The sequence below is a fragment of the Mustela lutreola genome, chromosome 10 (genome assembly GCF_030435805.1).
Source record: "Mustela lutreola isolate mMusLut2 chromosome 10, mMusLut2.pri, whole genome shotgun sequence".
NCBI classification, from domain to species: Eukaryota; Metazoa; Chordata; class Mammalia; order Carnivora; family Mustelidae; genus Mustela; species Mustela lutreola.
The window spans coordinates 17443159-17463730 of record NC_081299.1 but is presented as its reverse complement, the minus strand read 5'-3'; the positions used below and the strand labels follow the sequence as shown (position 1 = coordinate 17463730).

The 20572-nt window shown below is 48.9% G+C and overlaps 1 protein-coding gene across 2 annotated transcripts; it reads left to right on the top strand.

Moving 5' to 3' along the window:
- Positions 1–1156: 1156 nt before the first annotated feature.
- On the top strand, positions 1157–20556 carry IL22RA1 (interleukin 22 receptor subunit alpha 1). 2 transcript variants are annotated; one of them, XM_059136856.1, is made up of 7 exons: positions 1157–1283; positions 5414–5546; positions 6472–6650; positions 8288–8463; positions 14415–14553; positions 18418–18539; positions 19480–20556. In XM_059136856.1, the coding sequence occupies exons 1-7, from the start codon at positions 1241–1243 to the stop codon at positions 20383–20385; spliced, it is 1698 nt and encodes a 565-aa protein (XP_058992839.1). In that variant the 5' UTR covers positions 1157–1240; the 3' UTR covers positions 20386–20556. The 2 variants fall into 2 exon arrangements, with proteins under 2 accessions (XP_058992839.1, XP_058992838.1); XM_059136855.1 differs by having other exon boundaries at positions 19435–20556.
- Positions 20557–20572: the final 16 nt, after the last annotated feature.

Below are 20572 nucleotides of genomic sequence, written 5' to 3'. Positions count from 1 at the left end.
TACGAGAGAGTACAGGTGGGGTTTGTGTAGGATCAGAGGAAAAGGGAGAAGCTGACTTCCCACTGAGTGGCGAGCCCAATGCAGGGCTAAAGCCCAGGACCTGGGGATCATGATCCGAACCGAAGGCAGACGCTTAGCAGACTGAGCCCCTCAGGCGCCCCAATGTGTATGTGTGTTTTAATCATGCTTGTACTGTACATAGTGTATGCCATGCTTCCTCTCATTTAACAAAATATGGGGAATCTTTGGCCCCCTAATATTTTCTCCAGTGCTATTCAGATGCAACACTATACTCATCTTGCATTGGGTGGACAAACCATTATTCATTTAGCCAACCCTCTAGTGTTTGACATAGAGGCTCTTCCTTTTTTTTTTTTTTTCCTATTTACTATTAGAAATGATGCCTTAATGTTCCCACATTCTTATCGTTTTCTGAAATTACAGGAAATGGCTACCACAAGTCCTACCTTCGTTCCCCCAAAGCACAGCTCAGATTTGGCTATTTTGTCAAACACACTTTACCAAAGACTCAAAGCTGATAGAAAGAAAACATTTACAACACACAAAAGAAAAATTTAAATGCAGATTGCAGGATATTACAGCCTACCACATCCAAAAGCCGTAGGCCATCACCCCACATGGGGAAACTGCTTTGCTATGAGGCACAAGGAGGAGCAGCAAACATCCTCCATCTCCTCCTGCCAGAACAAAGCCAGGCAGCCACAGCTTTTCCTTTGCTAACAAGGAACATTCTGGAATGTATTTTCTGTGCCCTTGCCTGCTCCAGTTATTGTCCTCAGGAAAAATTCCTAACAATAATATCACAGAGACAAAAGTCACATGCATCTTGCAGGTTTTTGAAACACGGCGTCAAATTTCTGCTTTTTTTTTTTTTTTTTTTTTTTTTTTTGCCTCTGAGCTTCCTGATAAAGCACTGAAGAGTCTTGGGTAGACTCAGTCACCAGACCAGATAAACGAGCTGGCCTGTCACTGTTACTGTCTTCTGCATGTAGGAAGGGGAACTCCCTTGGATCCTGCCCAGGACTTGGAATTCCAAAGCACACAGACCAGACACCTTTGTACCTCGCTCCCCCTGCTCAGGCCCCACCTCCCCCTCCTTTCCCCGCCCCTGTGGCGTGGCCAGGTGGAGCCCAGTGCTGCCAAGGCGGCAAAGCCTCTCAGCCCTCCATCTGGCCTCAGCCCAGAGCCAAGGCCAAAAGAGGGCTCTGAGCCCGGCCCCATGAGGACGCTACTGACCATCCTGGCCGCGGGATCCCTGGCTGGTGAGTGCCCATTGCCCTGTGTCAGAACTCCCCCGACACCCAAGATGGTTAACCAGGGTTCCATACACACACACACACACACACACGCACACACACACACACACAGCTCCAGACAGCCAGTTTCAGTTTCTCCACCAGCCCTTCCCTGGGGGACAAGCTTCCCCGGAGAACTGGGGAACACCTCAGGGTATTGGGGAGGATGAGAGGGTCCCTCAGATCTGGCTTCTTCCAGAGATTCAACTAACCTCAAGACTTGGGGAGGCAGCCAACTGTCAGAACTGGGGTGCCGGAAGCCCTCACCTCGGTGGATGGAGAATTGGCTTGAGGGAGGCAGACATCCTTGGACCCCTGGAATACTTCTGATAGTTATACCATCCCTTCTTCTGCTTCTGGTCGACACTGGCCCAACAAGGGCAGGGGGGAGAAGGCCAGATGGGCAAAACTTGACGGCGCCCTTTTTTCTCTCCACCACCCATGGGGGCCTCTTCTGACCCCTCATACTAGATTTAAAAGAGCATTAACTGGGGCACCTGGGTGGCTCAGTCGGTTAAGCGTCTGCCTTCAGCTCAGGTCATGATTACAGGGTCCTGGAATGGAGCCCCATGTCGGGCTCTCCGCTCAGCAGGGAGTCTGCTTCTCCCTTGGCCCCTTCCTCCTCCACTTGTGCTCGCTTTTGCTCTCTCGAATACATAAATAAAAATCTTCAAAATAAATAAATAAATAAAAGAGCATTAACTCTAGGAAACAAACTGAGGGGTGCTGGCGGGAAGGTGAGTGGGGGATGGGGTAACTGGGGGGATGGGCATAAATGAGGGCACTTGAAGTAATGAGCACTGGGTATTATAAGCAGATGATGAATCACTAAATTCTGCTGCTGCATTAAAAGATCTTAAAAACATCAGGGCCCTTTTGAAAACAGGACAAAAGCGCATAGTTTTCAAATCCAATAAAATGGATTTCTTGATTTAACACTGTAGAGAACTTTCAGACAGATACATGAGATCCCAGATTGGCTCTCTGCTCCCCAAGACGTTTAATAAAATTCGGGGAACTTTCTCAGGAAGTGAACGTATTGTCTGAAGAGTGGGGAGAGCTGGCCCTTGCAAGGTCCCTTCTAGCTCAAGGGCAGGATGAAGCCCATAGGGGCCGGAGCTTCTCAGCCCTCTCTGCTGCTGTCCTTTTTGTCAGCTTTTGTCAGCTGGTGGGATCTCAGTGTTCCCCGCTGCTGTCTGGGTCCTTCAAGTCTGTTCCACTCCGGCATCCAGTGCGTTGGCATTCCCAACGCACTGGTCCCTTGATGAGTGAGGAAGACTCTCTGTATTCCCCCAAAGACTCCATTCTGGTTGGAAATCTTAGAGGCTCTGGATCCTTGTGGATGGGGACCAAGGGACAGCAACTTTAGGAGTTGTTACAAGATAAGAAGGTTCTCGGGGCCCCAGATCTCCACTCAGCCCTGGCATTCTCAGGGTGATTAGAGAATATTTTGGATTATTTTGTTTGTTTTTCCTTATCTTCCTAACTTGTTGGCATAAAATTGTTTTTCCAAATGAATGTGGAAGCTTCCTTTCATAGAAGCTACCAGTCTGTCAGTTTCTAGACAACACATGTGTCCCTAAGGATTTCACAATGTAGACTTTCATCCAGGAAGTACAGAAACAACGCAGGCTGAGGAATACATGATAGCTTGGGGCAGGGGGAGAATGGGCAGGGCAGGAGAAGGAGAAATCTCTCTCTTTTTTTTTTTAAGAATTTATTTATTTCTTAGAGAGAGAACACTTAAGCTCAGGGAGCAGGGGGACAGAGGGAGAAAGAGAATCCGAATCGCATTCTGCACCGAGCACAGAACCCGACGCAGGTCTTGATCCCATGACACTGAGATCATGAACTGAGCCGAAATCAAGAGCCAGATGCTTAACCAACTGAGCCACACACGTGCCCCAAGAGAAAGATCTTGTTAGCCCTCAATGCCCCCCTAAAGAAGAGTCCAGCCAAGGTTCACCTACTCCATTTCTGGAGGTCAACTTCAGTCCCCTCTTGGAAAATGATGCCAACCTCTTCCAGCCTGGGCCCCTTACCTCCTGAGCATGTCCCAGCCCCGCCCACCAGGCTCCCCCACCACAACTAGCCCGCCAGGATACTGACCCCAACCAGCAACCTTCCCAGTGCTGCCCCTACCCCACCACCCCACCACTTAGGGGTAGTTAAGCCCGGCCTCAGATAGACCCTAGCCTTCTCTCGAATTCCACCCTCCCTCTCTCCTGCCCTAATTTTATCACCCCCACTGGAAGCCACCATTCAGTTCTGACCTCAGGTGGACTCTCTCCCTCATCTTAAGACAGAGCCCTGAATCCAGAACAGACCCCAATTCTGCCCAGACTCAAAACCAAACAAGAAGTCAGCCACACTCAGGGCTCAGTAGCATAGCCATCACTTTGGCTAGAGGCAGTAAGACATGTCCTCCCCCTGTCCCTATGCCCTGTTCTGGGAGTTCCAGGAAACCTGAAACACAAAGGTTTCTATAGCTCTTGGGGCTGACCAGCTCAGATTCAAAGAGGAATGTGGCCTTAGATTTAACCAGTGGATACACAGCAGGGTTGGGCTGTCCAAACACTCTTCCCCATCCCCAGGGGCCTCCTAAGCCCATGGACCCCTCTTGCAAGATATTGTATGTAGGCTTGGAGTGGGGAGTAAATAACGAACCGCTCCCTTACACCTTGGCCCTGTTGGTGGTCATGATTATGTCCGGGGTGGAGCGAGGCAAACACACTTCAAAGACACATAGGCACTCGAGGCCCCAAGGCCTTGACGCAACTGGGGACCCAACCAGGTCCGCACCTGCTTATTTCCCACCCCAGCCACCCAGGCCCTTCTGAGCATGCTCAGAGCCAACTGCCGGCTCTGGCCGCCATTTTCCTGCAACCCCTCTTCCTTTCCACAGACCACGCCAGGAAGGCTGAGAGAATAGTTTCATAAGTGAAGTCTCTCATTTATCGTTCAAGATCGCTACATGGGCAGTGGCCCCTCCCTTGTGGCTCCGTCAGCCCCCCTCCCCCGGTCAAGTCTGTGCTCTGCCTTCCTCCCTGGGCAGGATGGGCAGGGACTGGTTCAGCCCACGGAGAGGCAGGAGCTCACAAACGTCCTCTCCAGCCTTGCTTGGAATTACTGACTCGGAGAAAGTCATTCTTTGGTGTTTCATTGAAGGGTCAATGTGTAGTTGAGCGTCTTTCCAGTATCCCGTGGGGGAGGGCACCCACCTCAGGTGTGCTCAGAAGGGAAGGACAGACAACTCCAGGTGTGGTCAGGGGCGTGGAGTAGACGCAGCGCTCACACGAGGCCGGCGGGGACACAGGGGGACACAGGGGCTGCAGCCGCTCTGGAAAAGAGTGTGAAGCTCTGGGCAGTTCTTCACAGAGTCAGACAGAATTACCATCCGACCCGGGAGTTCCACTCTGAGCTCTACACCTGGCAGAACCGAAAACATAGGGCCACTTAAAAACTTGCACATGAACGTTTACGGCAGCATTGTTCATAATAGCTGAAAAAGTAGAAACAGCCCCAATGTCCCTCAGCTGATGAACGGATAAACAAATTGCAGAAGAGCCACACAGCGGGTACTATTCAGTCATGAAAAGGAAGTAAGGGCTGACGCGCCGCTACATGAAGAAATCTCGAAAACAAAAAAGGAGCCAGACAGAAAAGACACTTTTCATACAAATAGTCTAAAAAGTCCAGAATAGGAAGATCCGTAGACCCAGAAAGCAGCTTAGTGGTTGCTTTCAGGCTGGGAGGAGGGAAAGAAGAGAGACAGACTCCTAATGGACACAGGGGTCCTTTTTAGGGTGAGGACAATGGTCTGGAATTAGATAGTGGTAATGGTTTCACAGCTTCGTGAATATTCAGAAATATATGTGCATTTCAGAAACCCCTGAAATGCAAGCTTTAAAATGGTGGGTTTTATGGGCTGCGAATTGTAGCTCAATAAAAATTTTAAGAAGCAAAGGAAGACAGAGATGGTCAGCCCCAGAGTCCTTGGTGGGTGCTGGTCCCGCCCTCCTCATCGGAGGGCTTGCTGGAGGGCTGGGGGCAGGATCGTCGTGCCCGTCTGCTCACCCTGCTCCCACTTCCCGCAGCTCACACTGCTGAGAACACCTCAGATCTTCTTCAGCACGTAAAATTCCAGTCCAGCAACTTCGAAAACATCCTGACGTGGGACAGCGGGTTGGAGAGCGCCCCAGACTTGGTCTACAACGTGGAGTATAAAACGTAAGCTTCCCTCTCCGCACAACCTCTTCAGATTCTGCTCTGAAGCCAACCATTCCAAGAAAATCCCCCTCTGCCCTATGTTTCCCTTCTCCCCACCCCCGCCACCCCGGAATGATGGGACACAGCCCGAACCAGACCCTGCCAGACAGAGCTTTGCTCCTTTGTGGTTTCTTTTACAAAGGGAGGATAAAATAATGGTTAAAAGGACAGGTTCTGGAGTCAGACTGCCCAGGCTTACCTGCCAGCTCTGGCCTTTATAACCTGGGGCAATGCGGTAATCTCGCCTAGCCTCAGTTTCCCCACCCATAAAGTAAGCCTAGCAAGAGGACCTCCATCATAGGATCGTCACGTAGATTAAACAAGATAGGCATGAGGGCTTGTGCCTGGCAGGTAATGAAATTGTTTTGTTGTTATCCGGGAGACTAGGTCAACAAAGAGTCGTGTCCACCCCCTCAAGCCCATGCCCCTCCTCCTTCTCGTCTCCCTTCCTACACAGAGGAGGAGGTTGGCATGGGCTCAGGGGTCTACAAACCTGGGTTCCATCGCTGATCCTGCCATTTCGTCCTGTGGCAAGTCACTTCCCAGCCCCAGTTCCCTCATCCATAAAACAGGGATAATAGTGCCTGCCTCAAAGGCTTATGGTAACGATGAGCCTAAAATGTGAATTCAGACTGACTGGGTTCAAATCCACACCGGTCCCGATTTTTACCTCTTTAAACCTCAGCGTCCTTATTCGAAAAGGAGGGAGAACCATGTCTGAACCTCACGGGATCACTGTGAGGACTAACAGATCAGTCACAGAAGGGGCCTGGGACATAGAATGTGCTAAGTAAATATTAGATATCATTATCATTATTAATAAACCACAGGCCTGGTGCCAGGTCCAATCATTCAAGGTGTGCTCCGGCCCCTCCCGTGCCTACAGGTATGGGGAGAGAAAGTGGCTGGTGAAGGAGAGCTGCCAGCGGATCACCAGGAAATTCTGCAACCTGACCATGGAAACCGGCAACTTCATGGAGCCCTACTACGCCCGGGTAACTGCCATCAGCGCGGGAGGTCGGTCAGTCACCAAGATGACCGACCGGTTCACCTCGCTGCCACAGAGTGAGTGGGCACCCCTCACTGCAGGGGAGGGGCAGGGGGAGGCCCCAAAGGGCAGGGGACAGTTTGAGATGTGGCTTTTAGAGAAGGTCGTCCCAACTAGAGAGCATCTGTGCACAGTCAGCCGTCTTTCTCCAGCTCCATCCTGGCCTCCCAAGGTCAGATCGCCTTCCTCTGGCCTCTCGACTCCAGACAAGGGCTCCTAACTCAGTGCCCTACTCTGGCCCTGACTCTTCTAATCCTTAGTCTTGGTCCGGGTTTCCACATCACCTCCTAAGTAGGCATCCCCACTCTCAGCCCCAATGACCTCATTTCACTATGTCACCCCCTGCTACTCTCTGTCATGGTCAGCTGTATGTTGTCTTCATAGCTCCCATCCCCATCTGCAGACATGGCATCTGCCCGCCTGTATCCCACCTGCCTCGGAGGCAGTGGAATCCCACGTTCTCAGTCCTTCGCGTAGGGTCTGGCATGGACCAGGGCCCACAACATAACTGATGAATGAATGAATATGAGTCACCAAACTCCCCACGCAAATTGAGCAGGTGGTGGTGTTCACTAAGGGACTTCACAGCCAGGTGGCTTTCCAAGAAAAGAAAAAAGAAAATTAAACAAGTTATTTTTTTTTTCTTGGCTTATTCAATTAATACATATTTGTCGTAGAAAATCTGGAAAATATAGAAATGCACAAAGAAAAAAGAAAGAAGCCCAAAATAATGTGAACACTAAAACATCACCATAGCTGCTAGCAGCAGTCTCTACTCTTTGATGACCTGGTTGGTTGGGGGGTTTTCATACAACGCCCCTCAGGAACATTCGCCCACGTCATTAAGTACTTTTCTGCAACCTGACATTTCACGGCTGCAAAATGATCTGTTCTGTGGAGATTATCTTAATTTATGTCCTCAATTCCCTTTTTGAGGACTTTAACTCAGTTTTTCAATTTTGTAACAAAACTGAAGTGAACATCCTTCTAGCTCCGATATCATCCATCTCGGAGATCAATGCGCCCTTGAGGGAATTTTATAAATTCACTTCAAGGGGAATACGGCTCATGAATCCCCAAAATCAAGTCAAATTTTTGTATAGGTACATTTTGGGGGAGAGAAGGTCTCTATCATTCATCAAATTCCTAAGAGGGTCTATAAACTAGTAAAGGTTATTTGGTTATTTGGAAGATCACATCTTGAGAGAGACTGAAGTCTCAGGCCTGGCCTTTGAGACCAAATCAATAATTTGGGGTGCCCCGAACATTACTTAGTTTATGTTGCTGAACCGTCAGTCCCCAAAGCTATCATTGCCAATAGACCAAGGGAAAGGGTGCTCTGAGCAGACTCAAGGTAGGGATTGTGGAGGCAGGGACAGGGGCATGGCTAATCTAGGAGGCCAGTGCCTCTCTCCCTGGGTTCTTCCCATTCACCTCTGGGCACCCCTTTGCCAGCCTTAAACCCAAACACCAGTTGCTAGAAGCACTTTACTCTTCTCACCTATTTGTCTAGCTGCTATTTTCAGAAGCATAGCTGGGGTTGGGGTGGGTGGAGAGGGGAGGCAGTCAGTCATGTCCCCTGGTCCAGGGCAACCTCAGAAACTCCTGGCTAATTCCAGCCTTTTCTTTTTGTTTTTCTCTCTCCCTTTTCCAGCTACCATCAAGCCACCCGATGTGACCTGTATCCCCAAGGTGAGATCCATCCAGATGATCATCCATCCCACCTCCACACCTATCCGAGCAGGGGATGGCCACCAGCTCACCCTGGAGGACATCTTCCCTGACCTGTTCTACCGTTTAGAGCTCCAGGTCAACCACACCTACCAAATGGTAAATATATATGGTCCATCCCTCCCTGGGAACTCATTTCTCCGTCAATTAGATCTGCATGGCTTCAGGTAGAAAGGAGATGTTTTATATAAATTAACATTTTCCAAAACACAGCCCTCCCTCTTGTAGATCACACAGGCAAGATCCTGCTTAAGTCTCTGACAAGTCCTGCAAAGCCAAGACTCCAGTGTCATTTCATTGAATACGACTTCTCTCAAATTTCTTGACCAGAGAAACTCCTTTTATTTTGCATAATTTTTTTAATTTTTTTTTCTAATGCCTTATAATATTCTGGAGAGCAGCCTCTACTCACATCTTCAGATGTCCACTTTGGAAAATGCTGAAATCTATTTCTACTGTTGCAGTTCTTTTTGCTGGTTTTCCTCCACTGGCAGGAACTAGATACAGGCAGAGTCTTAAGATCACCAACAATGAAAGTTGGAAGGCAGGGGCATAAATGGTTAAATAATAGATGAGGTATTTCTTTTGAATCCAGAACACATGTATTTTCTCCTTAGCATGCGCCAGGGTCCATAATTCCGTTGCATGAATATTCCCAAGAGATTTATAATCTAGTAGATGGGAAAGGAGTTAAATAAGATTTTAAATAGCTATAGATAGAGGAAAATAAAGATTTGTGTGCAGTGGAGCAGGGGCAGGGAGGTGGGAGGGGAGATGGCAGCCCAAAAGTTCTGGAAAAACTTCCAGAAAAACTTTCTGGTGCCAATACCAACTTTCGAGGCAGTCAATAATACACGCTTACTCTAACATTTATCCCTCACCACAACCCTGTGAGGTAGGGGCTACCTTCTCCGTCTTCTGAATGAGACAGCAGAGGCTCAGAGAGGTTAAGGCACTTGCTCAAGATTGGTCAGCAAATGATAGCTTAGTCAAAATTCAGATTCAGCATGGTCCACAGCCTACATTTTTCCCTCCCTGCCCTAGACTGCCCCACCAGGATCAGAGAGAAAGAAGCAGGAAAACCTAAAAACTTCCTGGAAAGCACAAAACTGCCCAGCCTGGCTGGAGCATGGAGACATGCAGACCAGTTTCTCAAAACCTGGCCCCAAAGGGCATCAGAATCTCCAGCAATATTTATTTAAAATGCAGGGGCCTGGGCCTTCCTCTAGTCTACTCAATGCAATTCTGCAACAGCACCTCTAGGGTCTGAGGTTTTAGCTGGCAGCTGGAGTGCTTCTTACCCACCCTGACGCTGGAGACCTGGCGTAGGGGAGGCAAGGGAGGTAAGCCTGGGCGGACAGGCTGGGAGGCAGAGGTCTGGGGTGGGGGACAGAGGAAGTTCTATCCATGGCAGTAGTCAGGGGAGCAACTAGAGATTACTGAGCAGGACAAGACCTTATCACACTACCTCTTAGTAAATATTTGGGCTGCAGTGAATATCTTACTGACAACTTAATTCAGTTTGTGGTCAGAGAACACACTCGGTTTGTTTGTGGCTCTTCTTTATGGCGCAGCATCTGGCCCATTTGGTGAGCGTTTCACGTGCACCTGGAAAGAATGTGTGTCTTGCAATTGTCTGGCGGAGCGCTCTGTAAATATCCGTTCCATAAAGGTGGCTAATCGTGTGACTCGGGTCTTCTGTGTCTTTCCTGATTTGGAGAAGACCTATCATTCTTTTCATTGCAGAGAGTTAAAAATCTCCAGCTAGCGGGGCTGCCTGGGTGGCTCAGTGGGTTAAGCCTCTGCCTTCAGCTCAGGTCATGATCTCAGGGTCATGGGATCGAGTCCCACATTGGGCTCTCTGGTAGGCAGGGAGCCTGCTTCCTCCTCTCTCTCTCTCTCTCTCTCTCTGCTTGCCTCTCTGCCTACTTGTGATCTCTCTCTGTCAAATAAATAAAATCTTAAAAAAAAAATCTCCAGGGTGCCTGGGTGGCTCAGTGGTTAAGCCGCTGCCTTCGGCTCAGGTCATGATCTCAGGGTCCTGGGATCGAGTCCCGCATCGGGCTCTCTGCTCAGCAGGGAGCCTGCTTCCCTCTCTCTCTCTCTGCCTGCCTCTCTGTCTACTGTGATCTCTCTCTGTCAAATAAATAAATAAAATCTTTAACAAAAAAAAAAAAAAAAAAAATCTCCAGCTAGCACTGTAGATTGGTCTCTTTTCCCCCTAATTCTGTGCAGACTTGCTTCATGCCTTTTGAAATAGTTTTGAAACATTGTTCTTGAACACATGCACATTTCTGATTGTTAGAGCCTCCTGATAAATCGACCCTTTTATCGTTACAAAATGTCCTTTTTTTCCCTCCAGTGCTATTCTTTGTAGTGAAGTCCACTTGTTATATGAATACCTGTGATTCATAGAGTCACTCCAGCCTCTCTCATTCACAATCTGCTTGGTGTGTCTTTTTTTTTTTAAAGATTCTATTTATTTATTTATTTATTTATTTATTTATTTGAGAGAGAGCGCACACAAGCAGTGGGGAAGGGCAGAAGAAGAGGGAGAAGCAAGTTTCCTGCAGAGCAGGGAGCCCGGTGTGGGGCTCAATCCCAGGACCCTGAGATCATGACCTGAGCCAAAGGCAAACGCTTAACCCACTGAGCCACCTAAGCACCCCTGCCGGCCATATCTTTTTTCCTCCCTGTGTTGTCGCTCTAACTGTGTCTTATATTTAAAGTGTATCTCTTGAAGACAGTATTCTGACATCTCTGCCCTTTTTTATTTTGAGATATAACTCACATCCCACAAAATCCTCCCTTTGAAAGTGAACAGCTCCATGGTGTGACCATCACGGCTAACTCTTCTTATGCTATTAAACTGTTTTCAAGTGCTCTGACTCCTCTCTCAACTCCAATCTGTTATTAAGACCATTCAAGTAGGATTTTTATTTAGATATTATATTTTTCAGTTCTAACGTTACCAATTTTCATGGTTTCTACCTTCTAGTGAGATTTCCTAGTCATTTTCCTTCCTAAGCACAATTTCCTTCACTTCCTTGAGCATATTTATACTATTTATACTATTACTAGTATACTATACTATATATTTATAGCATATAAATATATAGTATATTTATATACTATACTATAATTATATACTATATTTATATATTTATATACTATAAATATAAATATATTTATATTTATACTATATTTATAAATATAGCATTTATACATATAAATGATATATTTATATAAATAAATATATATTTATACTATATATACTATATACTATGTTTATACTATTACAAGTATACTATACTATATATACTATATACTATACTATATATACCATATATTATATATACTATATAGTATATTTATACTACTAGTAGTATATTATACTATACTATATATACTATATAGTATATATATAGTATATACTATGTATGCTGTATTTATACTACTAGTAGTATACTATACTAGTATATATTTATACTAGCTGCTAGGATGTCATTGTCTGGGAGTGCCTGGGTGGCTCAGTCAGTTAAGCAGTTAAGCATCTGCTTTTGTCTCAGGTCATGATCTATGGTCCTGGGATCAAGCCCCCTCATGAGGCTCCCTGCTCCCTCTCCCTCTGCCCTTCCTTCTGCCCATGCCCCTGCTTGCGCTTTCTCAATCTTGTTTTCTCTCAAATAAATAAATAAATAAATAAAACCTTAAAAACAGTGAAAGAGAAAATCATTGTGTGCTAATTCCAATACTTTGGTCATCTTGGACTAGGTCACCATTAATTATCTTCTCTCCTGAGTGTGGATTAGGTTTTCTCTTACTTTGCATGTTTAACAATTTTGGAATGTAGCCTGGGTGTTGTGAATGGTATAGTTGAGGGACTCTGGATTCTGTTCTATTCCTCTGAAGATTATTGATTTGTTTCATTTTGTTTTGCTTTAGCAGGTAATTTGGCTGAACTTCAAACTCCAAAATCTCGGTCCCATTCTTTCACCTTTACCTGGGCTTCTTGGAGTTTACCCTACTTGTTTTAGGGCCCAGGCTGGGCTCTGGGCCAATTTTATACTTAGAACTTGGGCCTCCCTCTCTATGGATCTCTCCTATCTATGGTCTCTCACCTCACTTTCTAGCTGTTAGGATTGCCCAGAACTCTGTCTTCTTACTTTTAAAACCAGTAAGATTACAAGGTTTCTATTTAGGTTTAAACCTTCCCACAAGGTGAAGGCCTGCTTTCAAGCTAAAAGACGTGAAATTCACCCAATGACTTTCCCTGCCTCCTTTCTCCAATATCTGTCTGCTTTTGCTTATTCTCCAGTGCTGACAGGTGGTTTTTATTTTGGCCAGAGTTTATAGTTGTTGCTTTAGGGAGGGTTGATCCAAAGAAGCTATAAATTACTGGGAGCAGAAAGAAGAGAGATCAAATGTGAAAATGAAAGAGAGATCAGAGTAGAAAGTTAGGGCCCACTGCAATAGTAGGGGCTGGAAATCACTGGGCCTGAAGCACGCCAGAGGCAGTACAACATCTGGGAAAGGAGGAATTTGGGGCCATAGCAACTCTGCTGAATTGTGTCACACGATCTTTAATGTGTGCCCTTTCAATCATATGAGTGACACAAAACAATAAGTCATGAAATCTATTTCTGTACTTCACCCACTTACATCACCCTCAAAAAATAAAAATAAAAATAACCCTAAACCCTGGCTTCCATGTGCCCAGAAAGGTGAAGATGTACCTAAAATGCAAAACAACAAAGAAGAAAATTCTTAGTTTTTGAACGTCCAAGAGCACAACTCCTGGCCCTTTAAAGGAAGGTTTATGGGTCACTTAAGGCCAATTAGATAGAAGAGATGTGAAGGGGGCTTTGCCATAAATGGCTTCAAGTTCTGGGCCTTGAATACTGGAACAAGATAGATGCTATGAATAGAGCTAAGGAATCACACACAGGTGCAGGTTTGAGGTTTGGGAAGGGGCAGGACCCAGACTTCTAGAAGACATCAGCACGTTTGGACATGCTGAGTTAGACATGCCTGCAGGGTGCCATCCAGCAGTGAGCTCGAAGTACACGTCCAACCTGACAGCTCTTGCTAAGTTTGGGAGTTTTCTACACATTGGTGATCTCAGGAGCCATGCGGCCAGATAAGATCATTCAGTGAGAGAGTAAGTGGAGAAAGAAAAAACTGGATGAAGAGTAAATCGTACAGAACAACAGAATTGAGGCGCTGAGACCTAAGAGAAGTAGGATGAGTACCAGAATGATGGAACAAGGCAGCCAAGGGAGGAGTTCAAGGTCAAGAGTTTAGAGACACACAGAAGGCGAGAATTAAAAAAAACAAAAACAAAAACAAAAAAAACAGCACCAGAAGAAGGAGCAACTGCAAAGGAGCAAAGGAGCAAGGGCTCTTCAACGGGCAAGATGCAGCAGGAACAATGGGTGGTCGGCTTTGGTGGAGCCCATAGGCCAGGTGGGCCATGGAGAGAGAGAAGTGGACAGGGAGACAGGGACCAGGGTTTTATCTCATGATATGGGCCAAATCATCAAAAGACTTAAATAGGGGAACATTGGTATTAACATTGAAATGATAATATTCTATTAGAAATATCACTTTGGCACTCGGATGCATATGGAGGTGGACAGGGGCAAAACCAGAGACAGGTGACCAGTGAGGAAGCCACTGCTGGAGTCCAGACTCAAGATGGTGAGGCCCAGTTAAGGCAGAAGTGATGAAGAAGGCAAGAGAGGGATGGATAGTCAGGGTTTTTTGATGTTTGATAAAGAAGGAAGAGGAGGAGAAGAGCTAGAAGAAGGAGGGATAATGATGTTGGCGGTGATGGTGGTAGTTATGGTGATGATGGTGATGGTAATGGCACAGAAGGTAGGGAAATAGGAACAGAGCATTATGGAATGACCCACCAGTTTTTGGTTTGGGTAGCTGGTGGCACCACTGTATTGAGCACAGTGACCCAGGCAGACATGTGCGCAGGCTGACTTGGGCTCCAAGTGGAGACTGATGACTAGGAGTCACTCTGGGTTCTCTGTCTAATTCAGCACCTTGGAGGGAAGCAGAGAGACTACGAGTTCACTGGCCTGACCCCTGACACAGAGTTCCTTGGGACCACCATGATTTTTGTTCCAAACTGGTCCAAAGAGAGCGCCCCCTACGTGTGCCGAGTGAAGACACTGCCAGGTAAGTTCAGTGGAAACCAGAGGGAGGCGGGACTCTTGAATTCAATGTCCGCCCTGTGCTCTCTTTCCCTGTAACCCAGGTGAGGTTTGGCAGTGTTCACACAACTGCAGGATTATTACTGTGTTACCAAATTCAGTCTTCGTTAATCCGTTATTGAGTTAGCTGATGGGTTATCATTAAACACGTTTAATCCCCGCCCTCCAGCCCACTGGGTTTCCTGTCCCTGGCCAGCTTTCTGTGTACCCTGGCAGAACAAATTTGCTTAATATTAACCCAGGTGAGATATCCTAGGAAATAATCTGCAGAAGGGAAAGCAGAGAAAAGTTCCCTCAGTATCTTCCAAAGTCCAAGAGTAGTAATAGTGATGAGAACTAGCATTTCTTTTCTTTTTTTTTTTTAAGATCTTATTCACTTATTTGAGAAAGAAAGAGGGAGAAAGCACAGAAGGAGAAGGAGAAGCAGATTCCCCATCTAGCAGAGAGCCCAACGTGGAGCTCGATTCCAGGACCCCAAGATCACGACCTGAGCCTAAGGCAGGCACTTAACCGACTGAGCCCCCCAGGCACCCCGAGAACTAACATTTCTGCAAGGCTAACCAGGGACCAGGCACCACTAAGTGCAATCCTTATGAACCAGTAACAAGACGGCTGTGATTATTGCTTTGTTTTACTGAGGGAGCCAAGGTTCAGAGTGGTTAAGTAACTTGCCCAAGGACATGCAGGTGGCGAAGGATAGAACTAGGCACTACCGTCGAAATCGTTTTGAGCCATCGGCTCAGGGAGATGGTGCCCCATGCTCCCTTCCTCTAGCACACTGAAACTCGACTCTCATCGTTCAGCAGCATATGATATTTTTATTAGCGTTCATGTTCACAGAGATAGAAATGTTGTAATGCTCAGAGCTACAAGTTTAGAAGATGAAAGTGATAGTAGTGGGTCGGGTGGATTTGGAAAAAAGAGTCTCCTCCTTAGTCATCAGCTTCAGAGTAATGATGTCAGTAGGCGATTTCAGTTTTGATGAACAGAGACGGGGTGCCTGCTAGAGGCAGAGTCCTAGGGTCAAGTGCTGCTTGGTAGAATCATCATTGCATAGGTTCTGGTCCCTGGTATTGTTCAGAAACTCAACGCAACAGTCGCTCCAAGAGCTCACAAGAGACTGACTTCTGCAGCTGAGTCCAGTACATGAATTTTCAGGGGAAGAGGTGCCGGGTAGAGCAGCCAGCACTGGCCACTTGCACGAGGCATGCTCTTCCTGGGGAAAGAGCCACCAGAGACCAGAATAGAAATTGGCAAGAGCAGAACTGGAAAAGGAAACTGACTTTGTAGGCACCACGCTGGGAGCCTGTATATGATTTGTGAACCTCTCCCCTGGAGGAACCAGAAAAATCTTGCCCATTCCTGACCCCGCCTGTCCCCCAACCCTGCTTTCTGACAAACTGAAGACCACTCCACGCTTATCCTTTTGTTCTTACGTGATCTAGCTCTTGATGTGATACTTTTTTTTTCCCCTAAGACTGTAGCTGCTTTCATATAAATCACATTTCTTACTGGCTAGTTCTTGCTGACATAGAGAAGACACATCATCCTTAAAAATAAAGTATGTGAATAACAGTTCCTACCATTTATTAAGTACCCACTCCATTGCCAGACACTGTGTTAAATGTTCCACATATATTGTCCCATTGAATTTTTATCAGAACCCCGTAGATTGGGTAGCTTCTTCCCCAAGAGGAGTAACTCTGGCTCAGAGAGGCTGAAAGACTCACCAGTAACCACACAGCTGGTCAATGAACCCAGTTAGTTTATCTGATCTTGAATCCACACCTTGCAATTTTGTTCACAGCTAGACCTCTCTACCGCACATTTATTCCTCTTCTTTCCACTTCAGAGTGATATATCCTGCCCTTGACTCCATAGCCTGTGGTCTGTTCTTATGCCCGGAGTCCAGAATTCTCACTTTCCCTCTTGGGATGTCTGTCTACTCCTAGACATGTCACGGAGTAACATCCCAGTATCTTGAAACTGGAAAGGACTCTCACCCCGAATCCAGTTCTTACAGATTAGGCAACTAAGGCATCCTTGTGCAGTGCCTGTGAGGAGAGCTTTGTAGGTGTACACGACAAGCCTGGTTCCCACGGGTAATTGTGTGACCTTGGTCAAGTCACTCAGCCTCTCTGACACTCAGCTTCATCATCCCTAAGAAGAGAGCATCTCTGGCCCTCTCTGTTTGGTGGGATATCATAGGTAAAGCACACCACACAGTGCAAACAGTTAAGAGCTCCATAACTACTGGCTACTCTTTTTAATACAGAGTAGACCAGAGAGGGTCGTGCAGCAGAGAGAAGGCTTCTCAGCCTACAGTGGCTGAACCAGATCTGTGACACCACACACTCCAGAGCTGTTTCCATTACTTCTTCCTGCCTTCTCATGGGTGAAATGGCACATGGGAGTGGTCCGAGTCCCTGTCCTACCCCGCCAGAGCAGCACTCGTTTTCCCATACCATTAGGCATGTCACGTAGAGACTTTCTGGCTGTGTCTTCTCCCTGGAGTAGCAACGGGAGTATTATGTGACGGGGGACAGGACGTCACTGAAGTGAGAAGCTGACCCAGGGAGGCCCGAGCCTCATGGGCTGGGAAGGAGCTGGAAGTGGAAGCTCTGGCGATTCCCAGGGTTCACAGCAATTGCCAAGGTCACTGGCAGCTGGTGACCAGCACCCCACGCCGAAGCCACCGGAAGGAATGAAAGGAGGGTGGCCTGGAGAGACCAAACCCCTGGAGAACACAAGTCACTAGTTTTAACAAAAACCCAGTTATAGCTTCCTGACCCCACGGCCCCGGCCAGTCCCACGGGGGCAGGAAGTGGGTCACACCGAGAACCGGCTGTGGCCATCCCGGAGATGCGGGACCACAGGGAGAAGGCTCCACACTGAAGCCCTCAGTCGTCCTTCTGCTTCCCCTTGAGAAGCAGGGCTGGGTTTTCCCTAACACCCGCCCCCACATTGTACCTCTGCAGCGGGGTGAGGAGGGCAGGCCCCTCCCATTGCCACGGCCTCCCTGCAGGGGGCTCTGCCTCTGCCCAGAGCCCCCTGCAGGGAGGCCACGCTGACCTCAGACCCAGGCAAAAGAGGACTGTTTAGAAAGCTCCACTCTGGCCTTCCTCTGGTCATGGCCTTCCCCACAAGATGAAGAGGAGTCTGAAGGTCAAAAGGCACAGGTCCCACTAGAGCCTGGGACCTCCCTTCTAGGCCACACTCTGGGTTCCTGGAACCCCGAGATCCCCTGAACAAATGCCCTGAGCCTCTGTCCAGTCTAACGGATCTGTTCCTTGCATCCCTCCTCCAGGGAGGAGATCCTCTGTTGATGTGCAGAACCTCAGCCCAAAGGGCGGCCAACAGGCAGCTCCGTATTGAGGGGAATGGATGAACTTGGCCGTGTGGGCAGAGGAGTCCACATCCACGTGCACGAGACCCCTGGCAGGGAGGGATGGGGCCAAGGTGGGCCAGGGGACCATGGCAGGCTCTCTCTGTCCCTCCACAGTTCAGCACAGGACCCCAAGGAGTCCAAGAATTCAAAACTCAAACCTGGCTTTCCAGATTGTGATCAAAAGTGTATTTGTCAGGAGAATACACACATGTTCCTGAGTATACGAATACGATTTATAAATTCTGGGTATTTAGACATCTAGTACGCGGCCCTTTCCTCGTGCGCCTGACCTAGCCTCGTGCGCCTGACCTAGCCCCGCACACCCTGGGGGCAGGAGAGGCCTTCCCAAGCCTGGCCAGAGAGGGCAGGGAGGAAAAGCACCCAGCCCCCAGCACCCACACAGGACTCAGTCTCCCTGCTCTGGCCCCTGTGCTCCCCCAGATCGGACGTGGACGTACTCCCTCTCGGGCACCATCCTCTTCTCCATGGGCTTCGTCGTCGCGGGGCTCTGTTACCTGAGCTACAGATACGTCTCCAAGCCGCCTCCGCCTCCCAACTCCCTGGTGAGCAGTTGCACCTGGGACAAAAGAGGTCCCGGGGTGGGAAGGGGGGCAGATCCCCAAACCAGCAGACGACACAGGCCCAGGGACCCCTGGCTCTCCCTCAAGGGCAGGAATAAGCACACAGGGCAGAAAATTAGGCCTCGTTTCTCCTCTCCAACCTAAAGTGGGTGAAGACATGGCCCAGCAGGGTGTATTGGAGAAGGGTGGGTGATCAGAACTAGCGGGCTTGGAGTAGAAACCCACTTGTCTTGAAAGCACCCGTGTCAAGCAGGGAACGTGGGACCTGTGAGAGCTTCTACCTCTTCGAGGGGCTGAGGGAATCCCTGTGTGGACTAAGCCCCAAGTCCCACTGGCAGCCCCAGTATGGCGGACGTGCTGGCTCTCTACTGAAGTAGGAGGTCGGCTGCCGCAGAGGCCCGATCTGATAGGTCTGGGGCCTTAGGAGCTGGTTCTTGGTTATCATGTGAGGGACAGGGGAGCCTGAGGGCATTTCGCTCAATGTCAAAGCCCACATGAGCTATCTCCTGTAGAACTCTTCCGGCCTCCCCTTATCTGCTGTCCTTTCACAACTGGCCCCTTCCATCAAGCTTTTAGGGACCCGTGAGTGAGGAGCTGTGTGGGCCACCACCTTGAGAGTGTACCCCAAGGCAACCTCCAATCTGAGTCTCCTACTTCCTAGATCATTAGAAGGGACGGCCTCCACCTTTAGGGAGGCCCAGAACTGAGAGGAGTCTCTGGGAAACCAACCGGATGTGCGGCATGTGCATTTTGAAAAGTCCCCACAGGGGACTACACCATCCCCCCCTTGCCTCCCCATGGAGGATCCAACCACCCGCGGCCCCTCAGGGATCTTAGAACGCACCCTAATGGGTGGACTGTTGTTGTCCCCACACAGAACGTCCAGCGAGTACTAACCTTCCAGCCTCTGCGGTTCATCCAGGAGCACGTGCTGATCCCCGTCTTTGACCTGAGCAGCCCCAGCAGTCTGGCCCAGCCCATCCAGTACTCCCAAGTCAAGATCTCTGGGCCCAGGGAGCCCCCAGGAGCCCCACCACGGCACAGTGTGTCTGAGATCACCTATCTTGGGCAGCCAGACGTCTCCGTTCTCCGGGCCTCTGGAGTGCCACCTCAGCAGACGCTGTCCTCACTGTCCTACGCACCCCAGGCGGCCCCTGAAGTCAAGCCCCCGTCCTATGCGCCCCAAGTAACCCCCGAAGCTAAAACTCCATGCTACGCTGCACAGGCCATGGCTGAGGTTCAGACTCCCTCCTACACCCCTCAGACCGCTCCAGACCGCTGGCCTTCCTATGGGACCTGCGGGGAAGGCTCTGGTAGAGACTCCCCACCCGTGACACCCTCTAGTCCCCAACACCGCAGGACTAAAGGTCAGCTCCAGAAAAAGGCACCAGCTGGAACCCATATCCCAGATGGCCTTTCTCTGCAGGGGGTGACCTCCTTGGATATAAAGGACCCCCAAGAAGCAAATTTCTTCCACCAGCCTCTGGGAGCTCACACGGACAGAGCACCTGACCCCAGGGTACTACATAGAGGGGAACCGGGGACACCATCATACCTAAAGGGCCAGCTCCCCCTTCTCGCCTCTGTCCAGATCGAGGGCCACCCGGTCTCCCTCCCTTTGCACACTCCTTCCCTCCCATGTTCCCCCACAGACCAGGAACCAAGTCCCTGGAGCCTGTTGGAGTCCCTCGTGTGTCCCAAGGACGAGGGTCCTGAGTCTGGGATGGAGGCCCAGAGCCCAGCCTCTCAGGCCTTAGACCTGGAGCCACCCACAGAACTGGACTCTCTCTTTAGAGACCTGGCCCTGACCGTGCAGTGGGAGGCCTGATCAGAGAACAGGGCAGGTCGGGGCTTCCTCCTTGTCCCCACCCAAGCTCACATCATCGGCCATCACACCCACCCCAACCTTGCCATGTGCTCTGCAGCCTTCCCTCATGGGAATTCTCTTGAAAGAACCAGAGGAAAGAGGGACCCGGGACCCCTGCCACGGCTGAGCGAGATGTCGAGCAAAGTGG

Excerpts from the sequence above, each read along its gene's own strand:
- IL22RA1 (XM_059136855.1), top strand. The coding sequence starts at position 1,241 with ATGAGGACGCTACTGACCATCCTGGCCGCGGGATCCCTGGCTG. Across the intron at positions 8,464-14,414 it reads TCAACCACACCTACCAAATG|CACCTTGGAGGGAAGCAGAG; the intron begins GTAAATATATAT and ends TGTCTAATTCAG. Across the intron at positions 18,540-19,434 it reads CTCCGCCTCCCAACTCCCTG|AACGTCCAGCGAGTACTAAC; the intron begins GTGAGCAGTTGC and ends GTCCCCACACAG.